Source organism: Pseudoliparis swirei, chromosome 22 (genome assembly GCF_029220125.1).
Source record: "Pseudoliparis swirei isolate HS2019 ecotype Mariana Trench chromosome 22, NWPU_hadal_v1, whole genome shotgun sequence".
In the NCBI taxonomy this organism is placed as follows: Eukaryota; Metazoa; Chordata; class Actinopteri; order Perciformes; family Liparidae; genus Pseudoliparis; species Pseudoliparis swirei.
Genome location: NC_079409.1, coordinates 19,805,635 through 19,820,755, shown reverse-complemented (window position 1 = coordinate 19,820,755; position 15,121 = coordinate 19,805,635). Strand labels below are relative to the sequence as shown.

Sequence of the window (15,121 nt, the reverse complement as noted above, 5' to 3'; positions counted from 1 at the left end):
CCTCAGACCAAGTAAAAAAAAGATTTATAACAGCTGAGTGTTTGTCAAGGCTCAGGAAACCCTTGCAGGTGTTTCGAGTTAATTAGACAATTCAAGTGATTTGTTTAATACCCTACTAGTATACTTTTTCATGATATTCTAATATTTAGAGATATGATATTTGAGTTTTCTTAAGCTGTAAGCCATAATCAGCAATATTAAAAGAATAAAAGGCTTGCAATATTTCAGTTGATTTGTAATGAATCCAGAATGCATGACATTTTTGTTTTTTTAATTGCATTACAGAAAATAAAGAACTTCATCACAATATTCTAATTTTCTGAGACAGTCCTATATATATATATATATATATATATATATATATACTGTATATATATCACACAGTTGTATTAAATAGACTGCAGGTACGTCTTATTGTTTGGGATCTCACTGAAGACCCTATGTAAGCCCTTGGACCCCTTGGTTCTTATAGTAGTAGTATAAGTATTAGTATTAGTAGTTAGTAGTAGTCCGAATAGTACTAGTCATTTCAGGGACACTTTAGTTGCGATTTTTACATTATATATTGAGCAATTAGGGGGAAATTACAATACAAATCTGACACTTGAAAGAGTTTCTATCCACACACCCCTTTTTGCTGTGAAATGGTATGTTCCCTCCTTCCAACGGTCTGCACTGTGCCGCTGTGTTTGGTCTTCTCCTCCAGACTCGCAGCAGGCTGGAAGTACGTGCGAGGTGATCCATGGCACGTCCGGGAGACAGGGAGGCTGTTTCTGCTCCGGAACCAGCAGCCTGACAAAGGTCTTCTTTTTGCCTATTCGACATTCTGCATCGGGCTCGCGTGTTGTTGTTTTTTGCGGGGACTGGAGAGAAAAAAGAAGAAAAAAAACAATATGGCAAAAGCCTGAGATTTGGGAAGGCGAGTGAAGAGGAACAACAAAAACGAAGTTTTCCAGCTTAGAGTAGCGTAGAGTTCTCCGACACCAGGATGGTTTGGGGGTAGTTCCATGGAGTCTGGGTTGGAACTGGAAGCCGTTTTCACAGGGACAAAGGCGGGAAACACGGCGGAAAAAACTTTCCCTTGCGGGAGAACAAAGTAATCTTTACGCACGTTCTGCGCGCACACGCTTTTTTTGTACGACCCCCAAGATGCGCCTGTTGAGCACGTCGTGCTGGGGCATCCGAGGCACGATGCACTTTCTCTTTCTCTTCCTCCTCCTCCTCGCGGCCGTGCTGTCCTGCCAAGGCTGTCCGGACAAATGCTTGTGCTTCTCGCAAACGGTGAAATGCCAAAACCAGGAGTTGGACGCGATTCCGCATTCCTTGCCGGCCGACACCAAGTCGCTGTTCGTCACCGGAAACAACATCTCCCGCGTCGGCGTGGACTCCTTCCCGACCCGCCTGCAGATGCTGACAGACCTTCATCTCAGTGGGAACGAGATGGAGTCCGTGGACGCCATGGTGTTTGACAACCTGCCGAACCTCGTGCTGCTGGACCTGAGCAACAACCGGATCCAGACTTTCAGTGACCGGGCCTTCCCGGAGGATAATAAAGTGCAGCTCCTGAACCTCAGCAGGTCTTTTCACAATCACTCCTTCATGGACGTGGTCCTCGGCGTCCTGCAGAGCGGGAACCTCCTCCAGCTGACGGCCCTGGACCTGTCCAACAACGACCTTGTGATTCTCCCGGACGACTTGTTCGCCGGCCTCCCCAACCTGGTCAGCCTGAGTCTGCAGAACAGCTCCATCCTCTCGGTGCAGAACGGGACGCTGAGGACGCCGCCGCTGCGCGACCTGGACCTGAGGGACAACAGCCTGCGGGACCTGCCCTTCGCCACCCTGGCCGAGCTCAGCCTCAAGCCCGCCCTCAGCGTCCGGCTGGCGGGGAACCCGTGGCGCTGCGACTGCCTCTTCGAGGACATGCTGCTGTGGCTGAAGAACGGCACTCGGGTCGTCGACGCGCAGAACCTGACCTGCGCCGACCCCAAGGCCCTGAGGCTCCTGCCGCTGCTGCGGGTGGAGCAGTCGCAGCTGAAGTGCTCGGGCGACATGGACGGCGTACTGGAGACCTCGTACGTGTTCCTGGGGCTGGTGCTGGCGCTGATCGGCGTCATATTCCTGCTGGTGCTCTACCTGAACAGAAAGGGCATCAAGCGGTGGATGTACAACATCCGGGACGCGTGTAGGGACCACATGGAGGGGTACCACTACAGGTATGAGATCAACTCTGACCCGCGGTTGGCCAACCTGAGCATCAATTCGGATGTGTGAGCGAGGACGGGACACTGTCTGGGAGCCCGCAGTGAGATATACAGATACATGAAATGACTGATACTGTTCAAATGTGCATGAAAGTCTTCCTCCCCCACCCCCCTCATGATGCTCTACAGAATTAGCATCTGTCACGGCTCCTAGTTAACCCTCCTCAGAGCCTCCATCCAACCACGGCCGCATGTCCAATACAAACATCAGGCAGCTGTGACATCAGCTGAGTTTCCTCTGTGTAACATTGCATGGACAATGAGTTGCATCAAGAGGGGCGTGTCCTCTATTTTTTACTCTTCCTAAAGGATGAAAACGGTCTGGAGTACATTGACTTCTCAGTGAAACCATGGCATCCTTCTGACTGCCTCTGATGCAGAGAAATGCTCCGCTGCTTGTTTATGAGTTTGTTCTTTTGTAATATGTGAATATATTGTGAAATGCAGTATGCCCATTTAGAATGAATATAGTGCACATTGCCTAGATATTGGATTTTAATAGGTGGATGTAGTTGCTCTTTTTGTATTTAATTGTACTTTTTTTTTTTTTTACGTGGAGCTATCCGGGTAAATAAAATGCCTCAGGATTGCTGTAAATCTTTCTCGACTGAGGGCCTTTTAATCCTGAGAGCGAGGAGGGTGATCCGAAGCCATGACGCCCCCCCCCCCCCGCCCGAGACAGCGCCACCGCTGGCGTGAAAGCGTATGACACAAAACGCTGAATCGTACTCCAGTCCAACAACGCGTGGAACGTCATTCAAACTTCTCTACGGCAACGGTTTAAGCTACTGCAGCCGGAAGGAAAGTCGGCTTGAGAAGTTGGATAGAAGACATGATGTCTGAATTTAAATGAGTGGTTAAAAGGTGAGGAGAACAGCAAACTTTTTTTGTTCTCTCTTAAAAGCAAAACAAAAATCTCCCATCCAATTTTCTGCCTGCTGTGAATCTGATATAATAAAAACAACAACAAAACTTGGGCTCCACAGCCAATTCCCCCCAACTACCGTCTGTGAGCTGCAGGTTTCACATCCATTGGCCCTCTCAGTCGACTCCAACGTGGAATACAACGTTCCAATGTATTCCAGCTGCAAAGAAAAACAAGGAAAATGGCACACAACATTTCCTGTACACATGCAAATGAAGGCAAACTGAGCCTGAGCTTCTTGTGGCGAGACACACACACACACACACAGAGGGAGGTATTATGGAGATGAGCTCCAGCAGTTTTTCGTGAAACCCATTTTATTTGGAGGGGGGCTGGCATCCTTGGACAAAGTGTTTCCTCTTATCATTCATACCTAACCGTCAATTGCAATCTTTCACGCTGCCGGTTACAGTACGGGTGAATAATTAATGTGTGCTTTTCCCTATTTTTGACGGGCGTAGCGTAGCACACGTCACCTTTTCGAGCAAGTCTGGAATTAATGCGGACGTCTCGTTGCGCCTGCACCCGCGGAGTGACCTTCCTTGGCCCCGTTGAAGAGCACCTGGGTAGATAATGATCTCCCTCTGGCGCTAAAAAACGCACAACAGCTCGAAACAACGGCCTCCCGGCAGCCCGCGGCAACGTGCCGCTCCTTGTTGACAGCGTTGCTCTTTGCACGGATTTAGCTTCGCAGTTCTCATCAGCAGCTACAATAACTGGGAGCTCGTTGAACGTGAGGAAAGGGGAGGAAGGAGTGTGAGGGGGGGGGGGTGTCTTTGTAACACTATATCTGGTCTGGGGCTCACCACGCAGCTGACGCTCCGCTGTCACTGAGGGCCCAGAGATGTCGACACACCGTCGGCTTCACGCTTCCCCGCCTGGTGAACCTCTTTGTCTCTGAGAGGTTCATTCCAAAAAACAGCCACATATATAGAATGAAATGTGTATTTTTTTTTTCTTCAAAAAGGGAGGATTAATGCTCTCCTTTTAGATAGATAGATAGATATATACTTTATTATATAAAGTATAATACGATTGTGACTCCGCAGGTTGATTTCTGCCCCAAAGGCTGTTAGTGACGAGCACTCGTTCCCTCGCGATGGATTTGTAAATGTTGCCGGTTCAATTTGGAAATGGATGGTCACACTTACACACACGCACACACACACTCAAGTCCCCAAAGCGAGGCCCCTAAGAGGGACACACACAGGTGCATGCTGCTTACAACCTTAATGTTTCCACAGAGACTTGTCAGGGAGTCGTGCTCCTCCTCACACACTCTGCACATTCACATTAACGGAGGGATTTTTGCTCAGCCACGCCTCGAAGCTACGCTTGGCAGAGCAGGTGTAATTACAGCGAAAAGAAAAAAAAGCCGGAGAAGAGAAAGGGTTAGGGGGAGGGGAAGAAGAATGAAACGGGTGAGAGCGCCCTCGGCACACCTTTTCCTCCCGGCTCGCTCAGTGGCCCCTTTGTGCTTGTTAACACTGGTCTCCCAACAGCCAATAGGAACGTCTCTCCCTCTAGCAGATGTGGAATGAGAGGAAGACTGTTATGACATGCTGAGACTCTTTTGATGGTGCAACCGATTGATGTTATGCTGATAGTCAGTTGGATGCCCTAATAATGAAATGGGTATATTATTTTCTCCTCTGGTTTGAAATATACGTTCAGAGTTGTTTTTGCACTTCTATCTTAGATCATAGCAAAGTTACTTTTAGTCTTTTAAAACAAAATAGTGTCCCTGCGTTTTGTTCCCTTTCCTGGAGCTCAGCAAGGGAACACTACATGGAAAAAGGATAAATGGCTAAAAGGGATATTAGTACAACCCCTCCCCCCTCCTGCTCTTCTGTAACTCCCATTTCTGGGGCCCAATTTTCACTCCAGCTAGATACAAATCTCTGTCCGTCCTGCAGAGCACGCCTGCAGTCAATTACGTTCCGGCAATCTTTCCTGTGATCCGTGGTTTTGACTGGGAGACTTTTGTTCCCCGCCTCCCTCCAGACAGCGAGGAGGAGAGCCGTCTCCACTCAATGGACCGCTTTCAAAACCAGGTGAAAATGTAAAAGACACCTCCAGTCGAAGAACATACTGGCCTTCCCCAAAAAAATTGATGAAATGATTATTAGCCGAGGCCTGTTCCAGCCACGGCCCGCACACACACACACACACACACAGTCACTGTTCCCTACTCACCACCGCGTTTGTCGAGCCACATTTAATATGCCGGTGCACTTTCCTCGTGCTGAGAGGCGGACTGGCAGCTTATCAGATTGCCAGAGTGCCAAATAATTACATTCACCGCACAGCACTGGTCCGCTGCTCCACAAACACCTGGCACGTTGCCCCGGCTGCTGACCTTTTAATTTTTAGAGGGGGAAAAAAGAAAAACAAATTGTTTTAAATGGCAGTGGTATGGCACACATTGGACCGAAATCCCTTTTAACCAAAGCTGCAGAGAGCCCCATTCAATCTCTCCCGATGTGCTCCCGGCCCTCGGTACCACCACTCCGGGCCTTCCTTGTCATCCACCCCCTCAGCTGCCACCTCTGCAACCTCCCTCCACGCGAGATGCCTCCGCTTCTCCCATGTGGACTCGTGATGCCGTATGAGTTGTGGGAGGCCTGCCTGACCCCCCCCCCCTGTTGAGCCACGTTCGACTTGATGAACAAAAAAAACAGAGACGGATCCGAGCTGACAGCACCGCGGCCTCTTAGCGGGCTCGGGCCGCGTACGCTGGAGGGGCGGATGCAGGGAAGCGCGGGGGGTGGGTGGCGGCAGATCAGGTGGAGGGTGGAGGAGATCAGGTGGGGCGTGCGAATGCAGCGTCGCAGTTGGGCTAAGAAACGGGGCGGCTGAGCTCGGACAGAGACGGAACTCAACGTGATGCATGCTAAATGTCACTCGGAGAATGACCTTTGTGTGTAGAATTGCCGGCGCTGAGCGCCAGGTGAGGCCGCTAAGTTTGTTTTTTTACCGAATGTTGAGTAACTGCACGATAGCTCATGGTGTAAAATGTTAATCGTGCACTGACCTTTCCTGGACGACCTTTACTCCTGGAAGAGAATTGATTTAATCGCCTTTTCTTTTCTTTTTTCACCTGTGTGAGAAAAAGTCCTGATGATCAACTTCATTACAGACACCAACTCGTGATGGGTGATGATCACAGGCTCTGTGTCGCGAGGAGGCATCAAGCATCTTTGTGGTGAGAGAAGAGCGACATGTTGCAGCTCAACGAGCTCAATCGCAAAAGACATTTGTAATAATCGAATATTTATGCACACCAGTTGATGAATCGAGAGGTCTGACATGTATGGAAATGGGGGGATTTCCCCACACCCCTTTGTGTCTTAACCCTCCTGTTACCTTAGGGTCAATTTGACCCCATTCAATGTTTAATGTCGGTGTTCTTTGGGGTCAATTTGACCCCAGGCTGTTTTTCACGGTGTCAAACATCTAAGAAATATCAACTTTTTTATATATTTAAAGGGCTATTTAGGTAGTCAACAAACAAACATAAAGTACCTCACACTTAAACTTGGAAAACAATATTAATTCTAATAATTTTCTGGAGGTTTTAATTGCTGGGGTCAAATTGACCCCAAGGGTAAAATATGTCAGTAAATATAAAGGTAACAGGAGGGTTAAACATTGAATGGAGTCAAATTGACCCTAAGGTAACAGGAGGGTTAAAAGTTAGTCTTCACTCAACATGGCAAATGTTGACGTGTTGTCTCTCTATCAGGCACACACGGGTGATTTCTGTGTAAATTCCTCAGCGCTCGATAACACAGCGTGAACTCGAACCTCGGACCCGGCGTGTGTCCCGTACAGTGATGGCGTGGGACGAGCGTGGCGTCTGGACACCGGGCCCCGGCCATCAAGTGCCCTCTCGGGTTTGATCGCGGGCCTTGAGCTTTGAGATCTTGCGTTAGAAATCAACACACTCGCCAACACCCAACTATTGCCTTGCGTCAGTGGTTTATGTCAATAATATTCAGCCATTCAGGAATGGGTGTTCATCCTCCTTATAGAGAACAAAGAACGTCACGATCAAACTACCGCAATTAAATAACAGAGCACGGAATTCGATTGTCTGGTAATCTGATCGGGTACCAGATAGCACCGTCAACCCCGCGCTCATGGAAACACGCTGCACCATTTGATCCATTCCTCACAGCCCTGAGTGCTCAGCTATTGACAACGTCCGAGCACAGCTCACCTTTTAATGACTTTTACACTGGATGGCTGAAGCCAGGATGCCGACAGCCCTTCAATCAGCTGCATACTCACTATCTTAGCAAGTCATGGGCGTATAATCAGTAGGTTGCAATTTAGTAAAGGAATGTACTATTATGCATGTCTGTTTGACATTGTGCGTTTACAAAATGTAATTAAATGTAATGGCGGCTATTTATTTCCTCTAATGTCTGAACTGAAAGATGTAATGAAGAGGGTTTTTTAAAACTCTGATATGAGTGATACATGTCACTACTGTGAAGAATAAAATACATTTGGCATTGAACTTTCTGGTTTGATATCTTATTATTTGTTGATCACTCACTTCTTTCTGGAAAGGAGTAACGTATTGTATGTACTATATATGTGTGTATATAGTTTATATGTATATATATGGATAGATATACATATGTATATATATACATATATAGTATACATATGTATCTGAATAATTACCTGCAAATGGTCGAATGAAGTCGTTAAAAATTGTCACTCTGCACTTTTATTGTTATAAAATTGCTAATAGGGTCTGAAAAGTCGCCAAGCAGCACTTTTCCAGGAAGTCACCGTCCCCGCAAAGAAATACAAATCGCCATTAAACCACAACTTCTGTTTCTCTGTGGATTAAAGCATTACTTCGATGCTTGTTAACGATCTTTACAGCCTACTGGTAGGTTGATATTTTTACAGGCTAGCTGCCTTAATGCTAAGTCAAGCTAACAGTCACCGAGCTGTAGCTTTATGACTACAGGCGGATACCTGAGTGGTATCGATCTTCTCATCTAACACGTCAGGATAGAAATAAGGAAAAAAGGCCCAACATATTGCGTTCAGTGTTTAATGACGCTTTCTTCGTAATGCAAGAAAGACTACACAGACTAATGTGCTACAATGAGTTAGCTTAAGTAAAAGCTCAATGTTTATTATTCTCAGCAACGGGGACTTCGACGCTCCAACCTAACCTCGAGGTCTGTCCATTTTCTTCCTCCAGTCACCACCACCAAGAGCAAGTGGTTATTTTTACACACCTCATGTGACAGCTCACAGGCCGATTTATTTGTGCCTTTTCCTTCTGGTAAAGTAAGAGGTGTGTTGCACCTCTGCGGGATAAATAAAACAGATTTAGAGAAGATAATTGTAATGTCTGTACTGGTTGCTTTCTGTTGTTTGTGTGCATCTTCTCTCAGATTTTGCAGCGTGAGGTCAGGTCTGTAAAGAACAGTATTGGAACACTATGTGCAACACAGTATTGTTTGTAAAAACAGGAAAAGATCTAATTTGCATATACGTGTATGTGCATTTTCTCAAAGTGCAGGACACAATCGCCAGAACATGGAAACGCAGCTGCAGAGCAAAAATAAATGTAAAAGTTTTCCAAAACAAGCCCAGGAGCACTGAGGGAAGCACTTTAACAATCAATATGATGCATTTAGCACTGCCAGACCTCTTGGTGGCTGTTTTTTTTCGCGAGGCCATAGGATCAGCGGGGAACAACATTAAACGATCGGAAAAATGATGGAGATCAGCGGCGGGTATCACAGTGAGTAACGACCCCCGGGAGCAAAGACAGCCAGGAGGAGCTCCATCGCGCCATCCTACGACGCTTTAACAAGGTCGTGTGGCGCAAAACTCCCATTTAAAAAAACTTTTCTTTTCTTCAACCCAGACTAATTGGAACGCTCAGCAGATCCACACAGTGTATGTGTGTATGTATGCTGTGCTCCTGCCATTAATCTGTTGGTACAAGAGGTGTTAAAGTGCACACTGGTTCAAGTCCTCTGGCTACAACACTCAGAGGAAATACAAATTTGCTGTGTTGCCTGAAATGATTTTTCACAGCTCTTTACACACGGCAGCCTCGTAGGAAAACCGTCAGCTCTCTGGTCTTGAACATTTTTAGTCAAGGAAAACAATGTCTTCTTGTTTTCTTCATTATATTTTACAGCTGATCCCACACCTGGGTTTTTTTCATCAGGAATAGCTCTATTGAAACATAACCTCCCTTGTTTTTATTGTCTGACTCCTTATTTCACCCGATGTCTATATTGTTCGACTTGGCAAACGCCGCATTTCGAATTGTATTTATGTCCTTAGACACGTTGTCCATGTATGGCTGCCGTGGCTTCGCTGTACACACACTTTACCGCTAGCTAGCTAAAGCTTTTTAGGCCACGAGCTAGCCGTGACCAGCTGAGCTAATACCTAGTTTACAACTTGTGTATTAAGTTGATTTGACACAATGAGAATAAAGGATAGGCTACATTAAATTACATTAATGTACAAATACTTTACATTGTGGTCCTTGATGAGGACAAGGGATACACAATAGGATAGTTACATTGGGATAGTTTCCAAACCATTGCTAGTTGTGCTAGCTGTGTTTGTGTTAGCTTGTAGGCTAATACATGTGTTAGCTTAGATAACATATATTAGCCTGTTTATAACTCTTGTTACTCTGTTATCTCTCTTGCTATCCTGTTATCTTGTTATAACTCTTCTTGTCTCTCTCGTTATCCTGTTATCTTGTTATAATTATTGTTATCTCTCTTGTTATCCTGTAATACAGTAGCCTAGCTAATTTAGCTACTGTACTTCAGGGTAACAAGAGTTTATATAGACTACCAGTATGTATTGCAGTATATGGATGATAATATATATATATATATATATATATATAAATATTATATATATATAGGCTTTATATATATTTACATATATATATATATATTATTATATATTATTTTAGATAACATATATTAGCCTGTTTATAACTCTTGTTACTCTGTTATCTCTCTTGCTTTCCTGTTATCTTGTTATAACTCTTCTTGTCTCTCTCGTTATCCTGTTATCTTGTTATAATTATTGTTATTTCTCTTGTTATCCTGTAATACAGTAGCTAATTTAACTACTGTACTACAGGGTAACAAGAGTTTATATAGGCTACCAGTATGTCTTGCAGTATATGGATGATAATATATATATATATATATATATATTATATATTCACAACATTGTGTCTTCAGCTTGTCAGCTTTCCATATGTTAATAACCCAGCCTTCTAATAGAGCCGTCTCTCCTGAGAGCTTCAGTGAATGTGAAAACACTCACGTTCCCATTTCTCTAGTTACAATCTCAGGCCCCCAGTTGTCAACTACGTCGTTCTGCCCCTTTGCACTCCATCTTGTCATTTTCTATTCTCTGTATGAAATGAAACGAGTCTTCGTGCCAGCAGAGCAGTCTGGCAGCGGCTCCGGAGAATAATGAAATAGGCTTCAGATACAGTGTAGGCGCAGACTGCCTCCCAACAGATGAAATGCAATATTCCTTAAGTGCTGTGTAACATGAGCTTCATATGTAGATAGCAGATAGTACTTGACGATGCCTCTATTACCATCCACAAGCCAATGCTTTGGGCAATTAGGATCTCTCCGGTTACCCCTCTGTCTAAGCGCCAATCCAAGATGAGAAGGATAAAAACTCAATTAGCTTGTGTGAGGTGCTGCCCACTCTACATACCAGCTCTTTGGAATGTCACACACCAAGCTAAGACTTTCTTATTGGTCCGTTGTCACTACCACTGGTAGGCCCTTTGAGTTGCACTTTTTCGCCAAGTAAAAGTAAATTATTACAATTCACCGGAGCATGCTAAAAGTGCAGCCCAAGAGGAATTATTCCACCACGCTCTTGCACAAATCACCGAAACAATGTGTGGAATGAACACGAGCAGAAAGCCTGATCCAATAACGGAACCTGTGGTTTAGGGGGTCTATGAGTGGGCAACCAAAATGGGTGTCAATTCAGTTAACACAAAGGTATGTGGTAAAGTCACCGCATTTTGAGACACAATTTTCATTTTTCCGGTTGCTTTCTTCCTCCCTTTATCTTCCCTCAGAGACACTGACCGTGTTTACATGCATTCGAATAACTGGCTTAGTCGGACTGAAATCGAATTATCCGTTTCATGTAAACACCTTTGTTCGACTATGTGCGGTCCGACTACGATCCGATTAACACCCCTGGATAACTCGATCCGATCCGGTTGATAATTCGACTATCGCGGCATTTAACGGTGAATTGGATTAGAAACTGGACTTTGCGTCTTTGCGCATGCTTGAGATCCCGCCGCCCTCCTCCCTCCCCCCCCCCTCCCTCCCATGTCGTGCCCCTCAAGTCGAAAGAGACGATAATGTCACTATTAACATCATGCAAGAATAGTAGAGGGATGTAGCTTCGCCTTGCTCTCTGTTCGCCATCTTTCTCGAAATGTTGATGTTGTTGTTGTTGGTTGTTGGTAGTGGTGAAGAGGTCAAGCGGAAATGGCTGTATCACCACGAGTTGTAATGAAAACAACACCACCTATCGTATCGGATATGACATGCTTTCGGCCAATGATTCGAATTACTCACTGCCATGTATATTGGGATAAGAGCAGATCCCCCAAAAGATAGCATAGTCCGACTAAAGCCAGATTCGAATTATACCATCATGTTAACGCACTGACTATTTGTCAAAGATTCATTTATTCCAAACGAGTCCTATGATATAACGTCTTGGGGGCATTGTTACCCAACAAACCTCTCTATGATTTGACGGTGGATAATTATGTATATTAAAGAAAGGAGATGAGCGCTATATAATATATGATCCACTGCTATATCAGAGAATACCCAGTAGTATACAAAGGAGGTTCAGTGAGCTCCTCTTACTTCTATTTAACTATTTAACACTGAAATAATTAATTTTTAAAAACTTTCTTTAATAATGACAGTAAAGATCAGCAGGGACAGAGAGCGGTACATATAGTAAATATGTAATATGAGTCCCAACCACTAGCTCACCGAGACGTCCTACTTTTACGACTTAATATTAAGTTAATATTACAGCCAGGAATTTTTATATATGATACGTTAATTGTGGCATTGCTACTTTTATGTAAATTACATTTATATTAAAAAAATCTGATTGACAAAAGGATAATATACAAAACATTCTTTGTAACAATACCAATACATACAAAAGAGGTTATGATGAATATTTCCATCATTGCCAAGTAGGGACATATAACATAATGTATATATATATATAATATATATATATATATATAAACTATGCACTTTACTTTACTCAGCACTTTACTTTGTTTTCCCCCTGTATATTTAGTATTAGTATTAATATTTCGTTTTTAGTATTTAGTTTTGTGTTTTATATTTATTTCCATTGATGCTCTGATGTGCACTGCTGCTGTGATTTTTGAAATGTCCCCACTGTGGGACGAATAAAGGAATATCATATCATATATATATATATATATTATACATAATATAAGTAACTTAAATATGGCGCTTCAATATTTATGCAACCATTGATTGTTTTGAAATATGCTTTAGAAATCAACTTTTTGAAAATCCAGAGCTGCAAGCTTCAAGGACATCAGGTAAACGCGAACATTAATTAGTGTGTGTTTGTGTTTGTGTGCGGGGGTACAAAGTCAAGCAGACAGCTGCTGCGTCAAAATGAAATGCTTCCTCCTCGTCGTGCCCATTAACTGAGTTTTCTTCTGACATCCTGCGCTCATCAGCAGTGATCCTGAGCGTTGCTGGCAGGCCGAGGCCACATGCAACCATACCGTGGCACACGGATGTTACACAGAGGAGTGTAAAATGTTAATGACAACAGATCGGCCGTGCATGCACACACGCTGTAATCACATCTTTGTGCCTACTGGCCAGTTAGTCGTCCGTCTCTTTGGAGGAGCTGCGTGTTGATGAGGTGTGCGTGCTGCACCCCACAAAGCACCACGACCCCGTGACACACAACAACAGTGGTGACATTAGCCCGGTCTTCAGGGCAAGCTGGATGGAGCTGTTCAAGTGATAAAGGAGCGATGGGATGACAAATAAGAGACGGAGGAAGATCAGAGAAAAAAAAGGGCAGCCGTAATAACATCCTCGAGCCGGTGACTGCCCCGAGAGGCTTGTTTAGTGGTATGACAACAGCAGGGAGCTGACAAAAGATACAAGTGGAGATTGATTTGGGCTTGCTCTTATGTGTTGTTGTGTGGAATTGAAGTCCAAAATAAACTGATTACATGTCTGTCTTTTTAAAATGTACTCTAAAAGACGCCCGATAAAGTCTGTAAAGTCAGACCAAGCCAAACATTTCTAGCGGATATTAGCCACCATAAACTACGAGTCACATCAGACCAAATGAGGCTGTAGCAGGAAAACCCCTGAATGTATTGAACTGACCAAGGGGGCTTTTTGTATCTTATGAATCAAGCTTTTCATACGTAAGATTAAAATCTACGTTGCTTTGTCTTTTCAGAAGCTATACAGTGTTGCTTTCATCAATTTAGTTCACAAAATGTTGGTTGTTAAGCAACTAAAACGACGAAAGGGGCGTTGCAGCAATTTAGTGACGCACTTCTATGAAGTTCAAGAGACAGATTAAGATTATCATGTGCAGAAACCACAGTATGGTACTGCCAAGAGTGACAATTAAAACCAGTGTATAGTAATTACAAAAGACATCTCTGCTAATGAATGTCCCAGCTAACTCCCGCAGATAATATAATATGCAGTGCAATTAATGCAGGGGGGAAAGAAACCTGCCTTTCTCTCCCTCGCTCTTTCCTCTGCAAAAATTACATTAACGCTTTATATTGCAACCATGATTTATTATCTGCATGGAGTGCAGCACGTGTAGCTTTGAGCTAATTGAAGAGAATCATTCCTTAACTTTGTTATGTAGGTATAAAAGTCGACACAATGAGTTACTAGATCCGTGGCCGGAGTCTGATAAAGATTGAATTAAATTCAGTTTATTTTATATAATCCAATATCACAAATTACAAATTTGCCTCAGCGGGCTTTTACAATCTGTACACATACAACATCTCTGACCTTTGACCTCGCATCAGATCAGGAGAAACTCCCAAAAATAGAAAAAACTCTTTCACAGGGAAAAATGGTAAGAACCCTTCAGGAGAGCAACAGAGGAGGATCCCTCTCCAGGATGGACAGAAGAATAGATGTCATGTGTCCAGATAAACAGCAAGATGGGACTCTCGCACCTAAAAGCATGATGAATGCCTCGGAGACTCACAATGTGCACAGTCCTGGAACCGTTCAGAGAACTGGGCTCGGTCTCATCCCGTCTAAAGATAGATTTGTGGAAATATATTGGAACGGACGAAAGGCCTCTCTTTGGCAAGAAGCAATGGGTAACACACAAACTGGCACGCATGCACAAACAGAAGCCGTAGAAACCAATCCTGGTTGGCCAGTGGGGGAAATGTCTCTGCCTATTATTTGCTTTTGTTCGTGGCTTTCTTGGGTGTACTGGAGAAGGATGCGTTGCTGTAGGGTGTCTAAGGGTCAGGTCTGGGACACAAACAGAGGGCCTCTTTATCCCGGGGCTACGATCAGCTGATGCTCCTGGAGAAAGAGAGGGGGAGGACAGGAGAGAAATGTGCTGAGCAACACTGTGTCGTGTCTCGTCGGTTATGTTAAGTTTTAGGTTTTAGTCCTGTTTTTGAGTCGTGACACACTGTGCCCTACAGTCGCTTTGTTTCTACTGTGATATCCAAACGCTGGAGAGTTGGACGTTCTAATATATCCCGTTTTGTCTTTAACGTTTGGAGTGAAAACTTTGCTGTGTGTTGTCACAACTAGCGGCGTGGCTGTATGGGAGAGGT

At 44.3% G+C, this 15,121-nt stretch overlaps 1 protein-coding gene across 1 annotated transcript; it reads left to right on the top strand.

Moving 5' to 3' along the window:
• Positions 1-854: 854 nt before the first annotated feature.
• tpbgb (trophoblast glycoprotein b) lies at positions 855-2,862 on the top strand. Its single transcript, XM_056443638.1, has one exon. The coding sequence runs from the start codon at positions 1,150-1,152 to the stop codon at positions 2,269-2,271; it is 1,122 nt and encodes a 373-aa protein (XP_056299613.1). The 5' UTR covers positions 855-1,149; the 3' UTR covers positions 2,272-2,862.
• The last annotated feature ends 12,259 nt before the right edge of the window (positions 2,863-15,121 follow it).